An 18,195-nucleotide genomic window follows, 5' to 3' on the forward strand; every position below is an offset into this window, starting at 1 on the left:
TCACCTTAGCCTGCATCTGGTACAGGCTCTGCTGCTTACTAACCTTGCAACCTCAGGGAATTTTTTACCTCTCTGAGCTTCGATTTTTCTCGTCTGTGTAAAGGAGATGTTAATAGCCCCTCGTTCATGGGTTATTGTGAGAATTAAATGATAATGCATATAAAACATTTAGCACCATGCCTGAGACATAATGAAAACATAATAAGCAAAATAAGAGAAAAACCAGAAGTACACTCCAAATGAGAGACACATTTCTCCCTCATAGTCCCAGCCCTCTTTTCCTTTATTCTTTGCATTACTTGAAAGTCCTGCTGAATTTGGCCTGCTGAGCCCTTCTCAGATAGATTTTCGTTTGTATCCTTAGCAGAGTCGGGAAAATCTAAGCCCTGAGCAGCATCTAAGCTTCCTTGAATGATTACCCCAGGGCCTATTACCTTCACTCTGTCTGCAAATCAAGTTAGGCATCCGACCCACTCAGGAGAGGAGCTGGGACAGCTGCAAGCATTAGATGAATTCTTCTGATAGCACATAATCAAATTTGGTGGAGACAGCAGGCTCTCAGAGTCAAGTTGCTAAACTTGGCTAGAATAGGAGAAAACCGGGTGATTGGATTTAAAGCATGGACCTTGATCAGATATACTAGTAAATGAAGAGTTGAAAGCATTAGCATCATAACCTAAGGGGCCTATGACTGTAGGAATCACTTGAGTATGAAGACGTGCTCACCTTGTGCTCCAGGGGACTCAGACTCAGACCTCTCAGAGTCAGGGCCTGAAGTGACTATCACAGACCATTGCCTGGAGACCTCCAGACCTCTTTTACTGGCATTCTTCCTAAATAGGAATCTAGAACCCAGAGACTAGCTCATTCCACCAGCCTCACATTCCTGCATGTTCCATCACATCATAGATGTGGACCATCATCTGTTCTCTCTTTACTCTCATCCTTGCACTGGTCTGTTCTCTCTCTAATCTTGCTTTTCCACTACTCCTTTCTCTCTTCAGCACTTTCCACTTTCTACTGTTTCCTCTCAACCTCAGCTCTATGGTTGATAATCTCACTTGGATTCTCAATCTTTTAGTCCACTGCATCCTTTATCTCTTGTCTTAACCAAACTATGCTTAATACATGATACTCAAGAAATATTTGCTAAATAAAACAGTGAACTATGGCCTCACTATCCTGGAGGCCATTACTTCCCCCATTGACCTCTCAGCAATTGCTCATTCTCCTACTCTCCATGTACAGAAGGATCAGGAGGGGACAAGTTTCCTCTTCCCTCCCCATGCACCTTCCAGGCCATTATTTCTCTATCTCGTTACTGGTAGCTCCAAAATTTCAATATGGGAAGGTTTAGGGTAGCAATCTGGTTAGAAATGAGGAGTGCCTAGGAAGTTTGTCTTAAAGCTATATTTGCATTACAGGAAGACTGTTGTCATTTGCATGTTAATTCCTCCTGGCTTTGGTAGTAGGAGACAAATGGGCTGTATTTGTAGGTCTAAGCACACTCCTAGACAGCCTTTGATAATACCACTGACCTTTTTGTGAGAAGCCCTCTTCCTTTGTTGCTTATGCTGTTCTGTTTACATGCTGTCCTTGTCGGTACCTTCAGGATCATCTTAGACCCTATGGCCTATCACTTCAGCCACTTTTTTCTAATCTAGTCAAGTCTGTCTTGTTTTCTACACCTGTGCAGCTGCTACCTTGTCGTTTTTCTGACCGTTCTCGTCTATCACTTGGACTGGCACAATCATGGTACTTTACTACTTTCCCTTACTTGAAAGGTACCCTGTGACCTCAGGATAATATTGAAATTCCTTAACATGATTTAGGTAGTCCCTTTCTAATCCGGCTTCTGCCTTCCTCTTTAGGCACATTTTCGTGATTTCCCTTCTCACTCTTTGTCCTTGAGCCATGATGAATTCCTTGCAGTTCCAACATTTTACTTGTTCCCTCTTGCCTCCTGGCCTTTGCACACACTTGTATGTGGAATGCCAGAGGTCCATAATTTATCAAGAGGGTCCATGGAGGAGTGTTATATATACAGGACTTGGAGTCAGGTAGAAACAGACCTGAATCCCAACTCTGTCATTTACCAGCTTGAGGCCATGAGTAAGCTGCTTAACTTTTATGATCCTCCGTGACCACATCTACAAAGTAGTGAGGATTAAATGAGGAACTGAATGAGCCCCAGAAACAACCCTTACTAGGTATATAATGTCCATTCCTTCCTTTCTCTTTTCTCTCACTCCTCTCTCACTCTCCACCTACTTTTCCTTTTGTCCTCTTCTCTGCATTCCACTTAATTTTTGGGTGGGATTCATAATATCCAGAGCTATAGGAAAGCAATACAAGCCACTGCATGTATAAGCATTGGTGCCATGTAACCTTTGCTCTTCCACAAGAATCCCACAGCCTTACCTTCCACTGTCCACTTAGATAGCCTTGAAGAGTCAACAAGGTAGAAACAAGATTCTCCAGCAAACATTAGCATGTTATAATGCTCTTGGAGTTCTTAACAGTTTTCTCCAGGCTGCCCTACCTGGAGCCAGCACTATTCTTGCTTTTCTTGACTTTATCTCTAATACCCTCCTCCTCACGTTGTCCTCCCAATTCTCCTCTGCTCTTTGGCTTCTCAATTGAATGCCAAGCCACTATAGGTGAACCTTACATCTTCCACCCACTGTGCCAGAACCCAGCAGGAGAATCCTTGCCCTTAAGGAGCTTCCAAACAAATCCTAGTGCATAAGACTTAGAAAGCAGTCAATAAAAAAGCAAGAGTTACTACAAAATATAGAAGCTGAACTGGCCTGGAAGTGTCAATGGATGATTATGGAAAAAGCCCAGTTTGAGATGGGTTTTGCAGGAGTAATAGGTTTTGAAGAGACAAACATGAGTGACGTTCTCTTCAGGGAAACAGCATGAATAGTTTGTATATCATAAAGCATGAGAGGTGCAGTGAGCCTATGAAGTGGGTGAATGTAAAGAAGTTACAGGAACTACGACTGGAACATTTTGCCTTTTCTCATGTATGTGTTTCAGCGTTCCTTATTGGAGAATGAGCCTGATGGCTTAACAAAATTGCCTACACAGTGTATTTTAAAGTATTATTTCCCAAGTGCTTCTGTGGAAAATTAGTCTCATGGAATGCTCTGTAGGAAAATACAAGTAATAATTTAAACAAATGTGGGCTATTCTTTCCTCTCCCTTGAATATTCACGATGCACATTAGCTTATTTTAAAAGGTCTAGTCTTGTAACACAAAACCGACTTCTCTCGGAAAAGTAGGCCTCCACCATTTACGTCACTATAACATCACACTCTTTATTTCCCCTCAAAGCACTTTTAGAGTCTGTAACTATACTGTATATTTATTTCTAATATTTTATTGACTGCTTCCCCACTAGAATATGTACTCCATGAGGACAGACACCTTGCCTATCTCATATGCCTGGGCATATACTAGGTGCTCAAAATAAGAATAAACAACGAATAAACATTGTTTAACTTTGCATTCTCCAAATAGTTGATAAAGGGTAGGGTGAGAATTTGAACAAAGTGCTGCCAGGATCCAGTCTCTTTTTGATAATGATGATATGTGGCATTGTACACCATCACCTCCTAGGGTTCTTGATGTTACAGTTTTTCTCTTGGACATTTATTCCTATCTATTACCTTTTGAAGCTTGAACAGTTGTCTGATACGCCCAAATTTCTTTGTTTGTATCTTTCAGGCAAAGGTTGCCACCTAAGAATGTTTACTACTACCGCTGCCCGGACCATAGGAAGAATTATGTGATGTCCTTTGCATTTTGTTTTGACCGAGAAGAAGATATTTACCAGTTTGCTTACTGCTACCCTTATACGTACACTCGCTTTCAGCATTACCTTGACAGCCTGCAAAAGAGAAACATGGATTACTTCTTTCGGGAGCAGCTGGGTCAGAGCGTGGTAAGGCCCATTCAGAAACAGGCAGCCTTGGGGGAGGAGCTTAGCAATGAGTTTTTATGGAATGCAAATCATAGAATAATAGATACTGATGCTTTGTAGACTATATGCTCTGGAACTTTTAAAGGTTATTGTTTTTATTGTGTAATTCTTTGCTGCTATGGCCACCAGGAAGTTACAGAATAAGGTATGAGACAGATGCTTTTCCTTCTGAATGAGGCTGATAAAGCTCTCTAACAAAATACAAAAGTTCTGGTGAATCCCAGAAACTCTAAGAGAAAAGACAGAGGCTTCTACTGTGTGTTATAAAAGGCATGAAAGCATTTTGTGAGTGTGAACCTCTGATATGAAGAATGAATTTGTTTTTCAGTGAATCCGACTTGCCTACAGTGCAGGTTAGCAAGTGGTGTGCAGTTTGGTTGTGTTGCTCACAATGTGTTCTGGCTCTGCCATCCATCAGTTCTCAACCCTTCTTCCTTGCCACAGGTTTAGTTCTCTGAATCCAGAGATTTCAGTCTTACATTCTGTGTTAGTTTCCTATTGCTGACATAAGAAATTGCTGTGAACTTGCTGGTTTAAAACAACACAAATTTATTGTCTTACAGTTTGGGAGAAGTCCGAAATGGGTCTCTCTTGGCTAAAATCAAGGTAACAGTAGGTCTGCGTTCCTCCTGGAGGTTTTAGAGGAGAACTCATTTCCCTGTCTTTTCCAGCTCCGAGAGGCTACTTACACACCTTAGCCTCTGCTTCTCTTCCATCTTCAAAGCCAGCAATGGCTGGTCAAGTCTTTCTCATGCTGCATTACCCTGACACTGAATCTCCTGCCTCCCTCTTTCACTTATAAGGACTCCTGGGATTATGTTGGGCTCACTCAGATAATTCTCCACCTCAAGATCTTTAATCATATCTGTAAAGTCCCTTTTGTCATGTAAGGTAACATGTTCACAGGTTCCAGTGATTAGGACTTGGACATTTTGGGAGGGGGGCTGCATTCTTCTGCCTACCACACCTTCCTTCTCTCTTTTACTCTTTCCCTCCACTGCCCAACCCACGATCTGAAATTATTCTTCATATTGGATGCATAGGTTTTCTTTTCTGTGGTCAGCAATACTTCAGTTGCTAGTAAAGAATAAGCAGGTGATCATTTGATTTTTATGTTTGACTCTTCAAGAAGTGTGGTTTGTGCCTCTAAAATAGGCATATTGAGCACTTTATAGATCCTAAGTGAGGATACTGGTAGAAGTGGGAGAAAATACTATACTTGAGATTCTGAAATGTGTTGGTGGAAAAATGGGCTCTGCTTAGTGACTGTGGGTTCCACTTAAAAGTGAGCCCCACTTCTAAATAAAAGCTTTCAAGACTAGACTATTTAAGAGACATAAAGTCTGGTCTGGGATACCCCAAAAAAGAGAGAAATGAAAAGAGCTTGTGTATGGCTTAGGTACCTGAGGGTCAAATGTGGTCTCAAAAGCTGGTGGTCATGATGATATGCTTATAATCTGGGATTCTCTGTGCACTAATATTTTGCTAAATATTTTCCCTCTACTCTAACCCCCTTCCTAATAGTGCTTATGGTGGGTGCCATCTGTATCTGGTGCCTATATATTTTGAAGTGAAAATTGGGACACATGGTGCATCAGTCAGCATGCTAGCAGGAAACAGATGGCAGTCTCACGTTAGGATAATTTGAAGAGAGCTTAATAGAAGGGCTATTTACAAGGCGTGGGCAGTGTATAGGGAAACCACTGGGAATAGTGCAGATCCCTGGGGCCAGTAACAGCTCAACAGGGCTGGAGGGAAGGAATGGTTACCAGAACCCAATAGTAGAGTCATGTAGTGGGCCACCTTGAGTGGAACAGTGACCTTCAGTTGAGGAATAAAATTACCCTGAGATGAACCGACAGGGAGGGAGCTGAGAAAAAGAAATACAAAGAGCTCATTGTCTTACTTTCTTCTGATCTCCTGCTAGGGGTCTCTTTGACAAACGTAACCAGGAATCAGAGGGCAAGAGAGCCCATTGATGTAATCCATACATGTAAGCTTCCTTGGGCAAAGAAAAGGGTGGAAAAAGGCAGAGACTGTGTATTGAGAGGCAATCAAACATATTAAGCACACATGGTCTGATCAACAATATACTACTGGAAACAGTGAAATTATTTGAGATGGGACTGTCAGAAATTCTGAGATTAATGTTTGCCAGACATATGATTCGTGATATGAATTAAGACAGTGAGAAGTTTATTCAATACCCATGACTTTTAAGGGCAAGATCTGTACATTTCATTTCTGTGTCCATCCCAGCCCATCTTAGATTTATGCCAGGCAGAATGTAGGTGTACACTGAATGGCTCTTGAGTGAATGATTTAATGAATGAATGAATGAATGAAGATATATGTCTGGGGACAATGTGAAGAGCTAAGAGCATCAGAAAGCTGATAGGAGAGATAATAAGATAAGTTAAGCTGCCAATAACTGATATATAGAATAGTAGCAATTTAAAGAGCATAGAAGTTTATTTCTCTCCCATATAAATGTCTAGATGTAGGCAATCCAGAGCTGATATTGTGGCTCTGCTCTTTGAAAGCCTAGAAAGTCAGGTTCTTTCAGCTTTCTGCCCTGCCTTCCATGGGACGTGTCCCTCAATCTCATGATCTAATGTGGAATTCTACCATACCTCCATGTTCTGGGCAGCAGAATGAAGGAAGTAGGGGGAGAAAGAAGAAGATGCAGTTGTATGGCCCTTCCACTTTTATCCCATTTAATAGAACTCATATCCACACAACTAAAGGAAGGATGGGAAATGAAGTCTTCATTCTAGGTGACCATGTTTTCAGCTAAAACTTGGTATCCCTATAGATAGGGAAGAAAATTGATATTGAAAGACAGCCTGAGATCTGCCACAGGAAGCCAGAATTCTGCTTTCAGCTATAACACCAAACTACTCATATGACCTTGAATGTTACTTCCCCTTTCTGGGGGCAGGCTTTTCATCTATTAAATGCAAAAGTTGGACTTGAATAGGGTTTATCAAATTATTCTTTGAGGAATTCCTCAGTTAGAAAAAAAATAATTTGAGACCGTTGTCCTACTTCAGACTCTATGAGAGGCATTGTGGTGATATATAACAGGTATACAAGTCTTGGTGTACTTCCAGAAATGTAGTCTATACTAGAGGAAATAAGACGTGTTCAAACAGATACAATATTTTTAAAAGTATATAATTAAGGATCTCATGAGTTGTTTAAAGAGTTAATGGTCAGACTAAACATCATGGGAAAGATGAGCTTTAAGCTGAGTATTGAAAGATGGGTAGGATTACTGAATACAGAGCTGGGGAAAAGGTAGTCCAGAGAGTGGTAAATAGCCTGACTAGTGAGTAGTTGGTTAGAAGTCTGTTTGATTAGAATAGGGAATCTTCCTACTTGAAGGTTAAGATAGGAGGACTGGGGCTGAACTATGGAAAGCCTTGATTGTTATATTAAAGAATTGTGGTGATATCCTTTATTCAGATTTGACACATGGACACTGGGTCAAGCACTTTATATATCCTATCTTGCTTATTTCTCACAACAGTTTTATGGAGTAGACAGAATTATCCCAGTTTGGAGGATAAAGTGTTAAGTTACTTTGCTAAAGCCACAATTTTAGTTCATGTTAGGGTCAATATTTAAACCCATGGCTTCTAATACCACATCCTGGCCCATTGATGGACCTACTGCTGCTTTCTATATTGGACCTACTGAGACCCACAGTAGATTTTTGAGAAAGGGATTACCTTATCCAAAGCAGCATCTTAAGAAAGCAAACTTAATGGAAGTGCAGGGTGTACTTGTGCTGGCTAAACTAGGTTAGGGAAGCTCTGTGGGTTGGCTCAATCTCCCTATTCTGGGCCTTGAAGCAGATACCAGAGACTGTAAGGGTTTCTGGCTTACTTTTGCAGACAGGACAATTCTTGGTTACCAAGGCGTTTGATATGGCTCGTGTCTGAACGCACCACTATAATTAGTTAATCCTTATTCCAATTTTGAGGGAGGATAATTACAAGTGGGAAGGCTAAACATGCCAACATCCAGATCTTAGGGAGAGCAGGCAGGAAGCAAGATTTTGAATTTTTAGTGCTGGAACTATTAATCACCATGGGCATAGCTGCAACTGCTCCTAATTTATATCATCCAAAGTGGCATTTTATTTTGTTACTCACCAGTGGCCCCTTCTAACCCCACCAAACAAAATCTCTTTGTGTATGCATCAAAGCTGCAATCTGACATTTAAGATAAATACATCATGGGAAAGATCTTTTTTTTCTTGTTGTTTTAACAGCTTTATTGAGGTATAATTTATATACTATAAAATTCACCAATTGTAACAGTACGATTCTATGAGTTTTAGTAAATTTTTTAGAATTTTACAACTATCACCACAATCCGATTTTAGAATGTTTCTATTGTCCCAAAAAGTTTCCCTGTTAATCCCCACTTCCATGTAAGCCCTAGGCAACTACTGATCTGCAATCTGACACTATATTTTGCCATTTCTGAACATTTTTGCAAATGAAATGATGTACTATATAGTCGTCTTCTGCATCCAGCATCTTTCACTTAGCGTTCTAATTTTGAGGTTCATCCGTGTTGTAGCATGTACTAGTAGTTCGTTCATTTTTAGTGCTGAATAATATTCTATTGAAAAGATATACAACATTTTGTCTACTTGTTGTCCAGTTGATGGACATTTGAATTGTTTCCAGTTTGGGACTGTTACAAACAATGCTGTTACAAATGTTCATGTATGTTCCTTTGAGCGGACATGTGATTGCATTTCTCTTGGGTAGATTTCTAGGAGTGGAATTGTTGTGTCACATAGTAAGTTTATGTTCAACTTTTAAAAAAAAACTGTCAAACTGTGTTCCAAATTGGTAGTGCCATTTTACATTCCTTCCAGCAATATAGGAGAGAGGGTTATAGTTTCTCCACCTGCTTGCTAAGACTTGGAATTGTCTATACTTTTTATTGTAGCCATTTTAGGGGGTGTGTAGGGTATCTCGTTGTGGTTTTAATTTGTATTGTTCTAATGACTAATTATGTTGATTATCTTATCATGTGCTTATTTGCCATTCATAGATCTCGTTTGGTGAAGGGTCAGTTTGAATCTTTTGCCCACTTTTAAAAATTGGGTTATTTGGATTATAATGAGTTTTGAGAGTTCTTTATATATTCTGGATGCAACTCTTTTGTCGGATATATGCTTTGCAAATATTTCTTCCCAATCTATGCCTTTCATTCTTTATTTTAACTGTGTCTTTTGAAGAACAAAATTTTAATGTTGAAGTCCAATTTATCAATTTTTTCTCTTATGGGTCATGCTTTTGGTGTTGTATCTAAGAGTGCTTTGGCCAACAGCAGGCCACAAAGATTTTCTCCTGACCTTTTTATAGCTTTGGCTTACATGTAAGCCTATGATCCATTTTGAATTAATTTTTTAGGTATAACATTAGGTAAGGGCCTAATTTCGTTTTTGTCATGTGGATATCCAGTTGTTCCAGCACAAGTGAAATGGTTGGTTGTGTCAATTTTTTCCAACTGTATATTTATTTTAGGGGGATAGGGTTTACCAATATCCTCATTCCAACATAGCCAGAAGTAGATTTAACTGACAAACATTAGTTTTTAAATCATGCAGCCCTTGTACTGTTAGATACAATGAAATATGGTATTATTTTCAAATGTCATATATTAGTTTTAAATCATATAGCCCTTGTATTGTCAGATACAGTATAACCTAGTGTTATTTTAATATGGCATTGGATTAATTAGATGAACACACAACTCTGTGTGTGTATGTATGTGTTTTGAAAGAATTAGATGGAGAGAGCCATTTGCATACTTAGGGATACTTGCCAAAAGGAAGTGTCTAACAAAAACAATAATTTGATAATATATTTTAGGGAATCATCACTAAAAAATCACTAGAAAATCATTACGACCTTTATGACCTTGGGAAAAGCTCTTCTCCTCTATGGGCCTGCGAAAGTCAGATTAGATTATTTTAAGCATCTCTTCTAACCCCAACGTAAATTATAGTTCAAGTGTTCTTGACTTCTTGATTATATGTTCTTTTTGAGTCACAAATCAGCATGTTGTAATGTTGCCTCTTAATCTGCCCTCTATGTTATAACAGTAGTTATTGAGTGTTTATCATGTGCCAGGCCCAATGCTATGAACTTTATATACATTATGTCACTCAATCCTCACAACACCACTATTATATGGCTATTACTATTATTGAATGTCTCAAATGTAACCAGCACCATCTAGGCTCTGGAGACATGGCAGTGAAAAGTGGAATCCATGCCTTCATGGGCTTACCTTCTAGTGGAAAAGACAGACAATATTGGAGAAATTAAATGAGGAAAGGGGATGAGTTTTGGGGTGAAGGCTTCACTTAGAAGGAGGTATTGAAGCTCTGAGATATATAAGTATTATCTTCTCATATTTGCATATTTAAAAGCAGATACAATGAGATTAAGTAATTTGTCTATATCATGCCTTTGTGGACTCCAGAGAATGGATTCTAAACCAGTCCTAGGTGGGGAAATATTCTATTCACGTATATGGTCATTTATTAAATTCTTACAAAGCCATTCTTCAATGCTACAAATATCTGTTGAGCACCTTCTGCCTATTCAGCTCTGTATTGGGTGCTAGAGATGGAAAGATTAATACAAAACACACTTTTCCAGGGCCAGCCCTGTGGCTGAGTGGTTAGGGTTCCATGCACTTTCTTCTGCGGCCTGGGTTCATGGTTTCAGATCCCAGGTATGGACCTACTCCACTCAGCAGCTATGCTGTGGAGGCATCCCACATACAAAGTAGAGGAAAATTGACACAGATGTTAGCTCAGGGCTAATCTTCCTCAAGCACAAAAAGAAAAAAAAAGAGGAGGATTGGCAATGGATGTTAGCTCATGGTGAATCTTCCTCACCAAAAAAAAAAAAAAAGAAAGAAAAAGACCCACACTCTCCCCCTGAGTGTGAGGGGAGAAGAGGTACACAATACAGTAGGTGAGACAGATGTAAAAACTAATAATGGCAATGGTGGTAAGAGACCTAATATAAAAGAATAAGTAGGCAGAGAAGGGGCACAAGGGAGGAAATGGAGTCTTAAGGAAGGAGGCATCTTGATTTGAGTATCACAAAGTGGATACAGAGGCTGAGACGCATTGCGAGTCCTGACAATTTTGTGTGGTTCCAAATTACAAGGGCACAGGGTCAGCCTAAGAAGGACCAGAGTAGTGGTGATGGGGAAAGAAGGAGGGTTGGTAGAGGCCAGGTCAGGAGAACCTTGATTACCAAGCTAAAGAATATAGTCTCTATCCTGAGGGCAGTGAACCAGGCAGGAGCCGTGCAGGAGGGAACAGGATCATTGTATTACCTAACTCTTACATTTCCAGGCTGTTCCTGCTCATGACAGCTGATCTTCCTGGCTAGAAGTCAGGGTAGCTCCTGCCTGTCTGTGCAGTTGGCTTTCCTTCCTGCAGGCAGAGATATTTGTTAGCCAAGAGCACCAGGAGGAAAATTTTACCACCAGGACACCATGTATAGTAATGAGAATGTCATAGAAGTACCTAGAAAAGCTAGTCTTTCTGATCTTAACACCTCACCCAATCTTTAGAGTTGGCAAAGACTATAGGAGTCACATTCAAATTTAGCAAATATCTTAGGCATCTCCTATGGGCAAGGACCTCAGCTGTATAGACCAGCATCTTCTCTTAAGAGTCTAGAAATGTGACTTTTCAGTCTCTGCTCACATACCTCTTGAGGTAGCCAAAGTCTCATCCCAATGACCATGGACAGGCCTGCAAAGATATCAAGACAGTGACCCCACCCCCATCATGAGTCTTCCCTTCTCCAAGCTAATCCCTCCCTTCCCCGTCTCCCCCCTGGTAGTTCTACATTTCTTCATATTCCATAGTTTCTAAACCCTGTGCCTTCTTTGTTGTTCTCTGGACATGATCTAGGTTGTTAATTTTCTTCTTAAGATGCCAGAAGTGAATGTAAAACTCCACAGGTGATCTAAGCATCTCACAGCAGAATAGGACTATTGCCACCCTTGCTCTGGATGCTAGATCTCTAGAAATGCAGCTGGAATTTACATTAGCTTCTTTTAGCAGCAAGCCCTCCCCATAGTAGATTTTTGTTGTTCTTCTTTAAATAAAGCTATTTTTATTTCTCTGATTTTTTTAAATGAACCTTTTACTTTGGAATAATTTTAGGCTTATAGAAAAGATGAAAAGATAATGTAGACAGTTTCCATATACTCTTCACCCAGTTTCCTCTAGTGTTAAATCTTAGACAACCATGGAGCATTTGTCAAAACTAAAAAATTAACATTGTGCTATTAACATTATAATAGTAATATACTATTAGCTAAACTACAGAACTATATTCAGATTTTATCAGTTTTTCCACTGATGTCCTTTTTCTGTCTCAGGATCAATCCTGGACACCATATTAACCTATAGTAGATTTTAGAAGTATAAATGTGAGCCCTTACACTTACCCTGTTAAGTTTCAACTTGTTGGTCTTAGTCCTTTGTTCTAGCCTACTGTGACCGTTTTGATTCTTGGATTCTCTTATCTTCAGTGTTAGTGACTTCACTCAGAATTTTTAAAGTATATACTTTTTAAGTATTAATTTAAGTCAAGGATACAAGTGTTTAATGGGATAAGACCATGCATATTACTCTTTTTGGAGGAAATAGCAAAAACTATGCCAAGAGAGTGGTGACTTGTAAAGTGCCCTGTTGGAAGGGAGCCAAACCCACTAAGCTTGTTTAATTTAGAGTGTCTGATCCATGAATACTACCAGAGGCTTTTCTGGAAATCCTAGATTGACATTTTTATATCAATTCTATATCAATCCCTGGGTTTGATTATGCTACTAACCCTGCTACCATAAGTCACCTAAGCAAACAAGGTTTTACCTTCTTCTAAGTCAATTCAATTAAATTCAACTTAGCTCAATTTAATTTAGTATGTCTTATGTACTACAGACTATGAGAGATCTGGAAATAAACAAGGTGTAGTCTCTGTTTCCATTTCTCCATCCTGTCCGTAAGGATCATATGTAAAGTTTTACCTAAAGATTGGTTTAAATCCACGATAAGCAAGGGAGAACCAGATGGCAAAGGGCCCAATTTACAAAAGGGAGTGTTTCATGGGAAAGGGGAGGGCTAAATGGGGCTCTGCAATGAGGACCCTCAGCAATAGGGACCCCCACTGGGACTCCAACCCCTTCTCCTGAGATAGGCACAGCTCAGTAGTCTTTTGGCTCCCAGATCAGCAAAGTCACAGTGAGAATGGTCGAGTGGTAGAGGGAAGATTCTGAAAGCTTTATCTTAAAATATTGTCAAAATCCAAACCAAACTAAGAATATAGGAGTCCAAAAAATAAAAAAGGAAGCTAAATCTTGAAGCGCAAGTAAAGACAGAGAACATGGTACAATCAGAGAAAGCCAGAAAGCTGGAGTAAGCAGGAAGAGGAGCAGAATGGACAAATATGAGGAGATATGCACGAATTTAAGATATGGCACCTGGAAGCTTCTGCTACATTCTTTGTGTGGACTTGTGTGGAGAAACTAGGATTCTCAGAGAGGAGCCAGAGGGAACCAGTAACCTTGTGGGCAGGAAACAGAGGGCAATACCACAGAAAAGAGGCTAGAGAGGGCCAGCACCATTCTGACCAGCATGGTAACTTCAAAATAAGGTAGTCCCCTTCTGTTTTCTCTTCCCCTTTGAATTAAAACATCATGGAGTTGCAGCTGGCAATATGACCAAACAAATGTATGAAAAATAATTACATCTTTTTGGCTGAGTTTTAAATTGCGTAATTGTTGGAAGTTAGTAATCTCAATTATCAGGCCCTAATCCACCTCTCAGGAGAGTTCTACGGACCCCCATCTGCAAACCTTGTCCTGATCAGACACTCTAAATTAAACAAGCTTAGTGGGTTTGGCTCCCTTCCAGCGGGCCACTTCACTAGTCACCACTCTCTTGGCAGAGCTTTCTATTCCCTCCAAAAGGAGTCCAAATTAGTTGGAGGCAGATACGTCTTCTCAGCATCTGGCTGAGGGGCTTCCAACTTACCCTACTGATGCAGGTGGCCCATTTATTCCAAAGCTCAGCCCTGTTTGAACAAGGGCCTGAAGAAGGAATGCTGGGAATTGTGACCCTGGGTTCTCCCTCTGCCAGAACAAGGAGGCACGTGTCTGATTTACCTCAAACTGCAGAGGCAAACCCAGACTACCACATATGTGCTTCAAACCCGAGTTTCCTAGTTCAGTGAATATATCACCATCACTCCAGTTGCCCGTGCCAGAAACCTGTCCTATTTAACTTCTTTTTATTCACTCCTCACATACTATCTGTCACCAAGTGTGATCAAGGCTACAACTCAATATCCTTAGAATCTATCCCTTCCTTAGCTCTGCTGCCAGTGCCTAGTTCAAACTATCAGCGTCTCTCAAGAAATTACAACAGCCTCTTTAGCCAGGAGGTCCAAGATGTGAGGTGAACAGGCCTCCAGGCTCCCTCTCTATTCTGCTCACATAGCTGTGTCAGCATTACAGTGGCTGCCAGAAGGTCCCAGCCTTCCTCCTAGCCTTGTCTTCCCCACACCCACCACTGATCCTGTGGTTCCTGACCAAGAGACAGAGTCACCTCTTCAGTGAACAGCACCCAGCTAGGCTGGCAGATGGCATACTTCTTGCTAACAGACTGCTACTTTCAGACCATTCTTTCCTCTCCCTTTTATGGAAAGGACATCATATAGAAAGACATGTTTTGAGCCTTATGCGATCAGTCTCTGTAACCCCCTGCCACACCTTGCTATCATCTGCTGACTTCTTGGACACTTCCCTCAGTCGTGGAGGACTTTGGTCTATAATTGTCTTTTCTACTACACTGCTGCCACCATACTGAGTGATTTCAGTATCCATGAAATTGAACCGTTGGATTCCTGGCTTCTCAGTAGTTTAAGATGAAATAACAAATTCTTAATATGATCTGTAAGATCCTGCATAATCTGGCCTCTGCCTGCTTCTTCAGTCTCTCATATTTCTCTTACCTTGCTGTTTACACTGTATCCCTTCTGGCCTTCCTATGGTTCTTTCTCTGAGCCGTGGATTTTCTCCCTAACTTGCATAACACACTGGCCCATCCACCTGGAATGTTCTTTCTCCACGTCCCTTTGCCTAGCTTCTTCCTATTCTGCTTTCAGGATCCAATTTAAATATCACATCCTCATGGAATTCTTCCCTGAAACACTGTTCCCCAGACTCGTTTGAGAGCCTCTGCCACATGCATCCATAATATACTCTATTTCTCCTTTAAAACACTTACCATTCTTCTGATTACTCATTCAGTATCTTCCTCTGTTCTTAGGTTTAGAGGATATTTTTGTATTTAGGGTATGTATGGGGGCAGTGGGAGAAGTCAGGCTGTTACAGCCAAAATTCTTTCTTGGTACCTCTCAGTATGGTCATACTCTGTTACTTGTTCTAATCTACATTTCCATTTTGTTGAATCAGAAGGTATATAACTTTAGGGCATAAGGTCTTTTCTTTTATGTGAGTCATAGGATGTCAAAGCCAAGAAGAATCTTAAGTTCCTCTGGTTCTAAAGTTTCAAAACCATGCTCCCTGTATCCCTAAGGAGGGGTCTGGGCTCTCAACAGTACCTTGGGGCCGCTGAGGAAGGAAGGATAAGAGGGACTTCTGAGAAGCCAGGGCTCTGGCCTCTCTTGTCCTCCCTGCCGTACACACCAGAGCAGCCCCTACTTACTGGCCTTCCCCATAGACATAGCTTGAAGAAAGGACTCAGCTGCTACCAATGTTTGCAAACCTTTTCTCTTTCTGCAGCTGGAGACACTGGGGCCCAGGAAGGGGAGGTGTCTTTCCTGAGTCACCCAGTGAGTTAGTAGGATACCTGTAGCTAGAAGTCCAGCTACTGATTCCTAGATTGGCCTCTGTCCACTGAAGCCCACTGCCTCTGACTCCCAGACCCTTCTCTGCAGGGTTTGCTTCTTCGTCTACTCTTTCTGCAGACATCACTGAGCACCTACAAGGCAGTGAGAGGGAAATTAGATGCCTAAGTTAGTGGTGTGGGCTACAAGGGTTAGGATGTGACTCTGCCACTCATTAACTGTGTAATCTTGGGCCACTTACTTAACCTCTCTGTGCCTCTCTTTCCTCATATATTAACCACGCACCCACCCCCATCTCCTTCAATAGGTATCTGGTGAAACCCCTTATCAGTCTAAATTAAGTAGAAAAATCATCAAAGCTGGAGCCATATTGGGATTTGAATGGTGGCTCTGCCACTTATGTCTTTGACACATCAATAACCTCTCTAAGCCTCATATGCAAACTAGGCAGTGTGGTTTAGCTTCAGGGTTATTGTCATAACAAAAGTCTTCTCGTGGATGTTAGATAGCAGATGTGAAAGTGCCTCCTGAATTGTTTGTAAGAACCTGGATATAATGCACTTGTAACACTGTATCTCCCTTACCAGACTCTAAGCTCCCTGAAGGCATACAGTTTGTCATATAAAAATGCACATGGCTGACATTTATAGAGTGCTTACTACAGGCCAAGCACTATTCTAGGTGCTTTATTATCTCATTTAGTCAGCTGCAATGACCCTATGAAGCGGGTACTACTATTATCCCCATTTTGCAGGTGAGGAAACTGAGGCATAGAGCGGTTAAGTAGCTTTTCCAAGATTGTGCTACTCATAAGTGGGAATACCAGTACAGAAGAAACCAAGGTGTGGGTGATTGGTGGCAAGTGAGAGACGAACTGTCAGGACATGGAAGAGGCTCCTAACCTGAGCTGGGGAATCAGAAAGAACTGCAGAGGTGAGGTACTATTTGAGCTCTGTCTTGGAGGACGTTCAGTGGGTGAGAGGATGGTAGATTGGGGATGTAGGAGAGGTGCAGACTGGAATGGCATCTACGAGGTTGAATGAGCCTCCCTGTCACGCTGCAGACTGGCTGAAGGCTGTGGAGGAGGAGGCCTGGCGGTCAGAGAGAACAGGCCTGAGTCTGTCGAGGCAAACAGTTTGGGGAAGGCTGTGGCTCATCATGGGTCCCAGAATAAGTGCCCAGAGCTAATCCTGCTGCTCAGAGCTCCTTGAGGGTCATCGCTGCCTGGAGCAAATCATCATCCGTCAATAGAGAAAGGAAAAGAGAAGGGGAAAACAGGAATCAGGATCATCCATCAACTGGCTCTGACATTATTTCTTGACTACTCCTGAAAGACAAAGGTATTACGAAGACAGTGGTCGGAACCTCAGAAAGGTGGGCATGGGGCAACTTCTTAAAGACTCTTAAGGAAAAGAAAATAGAATCAGGGGGCTGCCCCGTGGTCAAGTGGTTAAGTTGCATGCTTTGACGGCCCAGGGTTTCGCTGGTTTGGATCCTGGGCGCGGACATGGTACCACTCATCAGGCCACGCTGAGGCGGCGTCCCACATGCCACAACTAGAGGGACCCACAACAGAAAATATACAACTATGGACGGGGGGGATTTGGGGAGAAAAAGCAAAAAAAAAAAAAATCAGCAACAGTTGTTAGCTCAGGTGCCAATCTTTAAAAAAAAATACAGAATCAGTTGTAGATCATTATCATCCATTTTGTAACAAAAATGTCCTGCTGTAGGGAGACTTGATAAATGAACAGGATATTTTCCTAGAATCCTATTATTCGAATTCAGGGAGATTCTTTCAGTGTTAAAAAATAGATCACTGGCTACAACTTTTGGTGTTCTTGTATTTATTTGACTTAAAGAAGGTCTCAAAAAGGTAAAATTTTAAAGCCATGTGCAACATGATTTTGGCCTCAGAATCAACTCAGACTCTGCAGTCTTACTTTCAAGAAGTTCGTTTTGTGTTACTTTTGGTGACTGTGCCAACCAGTAGTGGCTTGGGAACAATATGATGGGACATGTTCTCAGTCCATGGGAGGGACAAAGTACAGGGCCTGGAAAGAAGATGTTTATGAGTCACCTCACACCATGGAAGCTGGAATTGGAAACTTCAGACGAGAGATGACTGATGGCCCTGGCTGAAATCTATGCTCCTTCCCAGAGCAAGCTATTGAACTTTCTGGGGAATCCTTCAGCTGGCAACATGGCTGAGGTTGCAATAACCTTCTCTCAGGACTCTGCTTATCTCTGTAGGAGTGTCACCAGAGGTA

At 41.2% G+C, this 18,195-nt stretch overlaps 1 protein-coding gene across 4 annotated transcripts in view; it reads left to right on the forward strand.

The window, feature by feature from the left end:
* Nucleotides 1–18,195, forward strand: part of AGBL4 (AGBL carboxypeptidase 4) — a 1,219,476-nt gene that overhangs the window by 726,397 nt on the left and 474,884 nt on the right. For all 4 annotated transcript variants that reach the window (XM_044770751.2, XM_044770749.2, XM_070509980.1 and 1 more), the window contains one exon: nucleotides 3,734–3,950. In XM_044770751.2, the coding sequence (XP_044626686.1) occupies nucleotides 3,734–3,950 (217 nt within the window). The remainder of the gene's footprint in view (nucleotides 1–3,733; nucleotides 3,951–18,195) is intronic.

Source organism: Equus asinus, chromosome 5, assembly GCF_041296235.1.
Source record: "Equus asinus isolate D_3611 breed Donkey chromosome 5, EquAss-T2T_v2, whole genome shotgun sequence".
Classification (NCBI taxonomy): domain Eukaryota; kingdom Metazoa; phylum Chordata; class Mammalia; order Perissodactyla; family Equidae; genus Equus; species Equus asinus.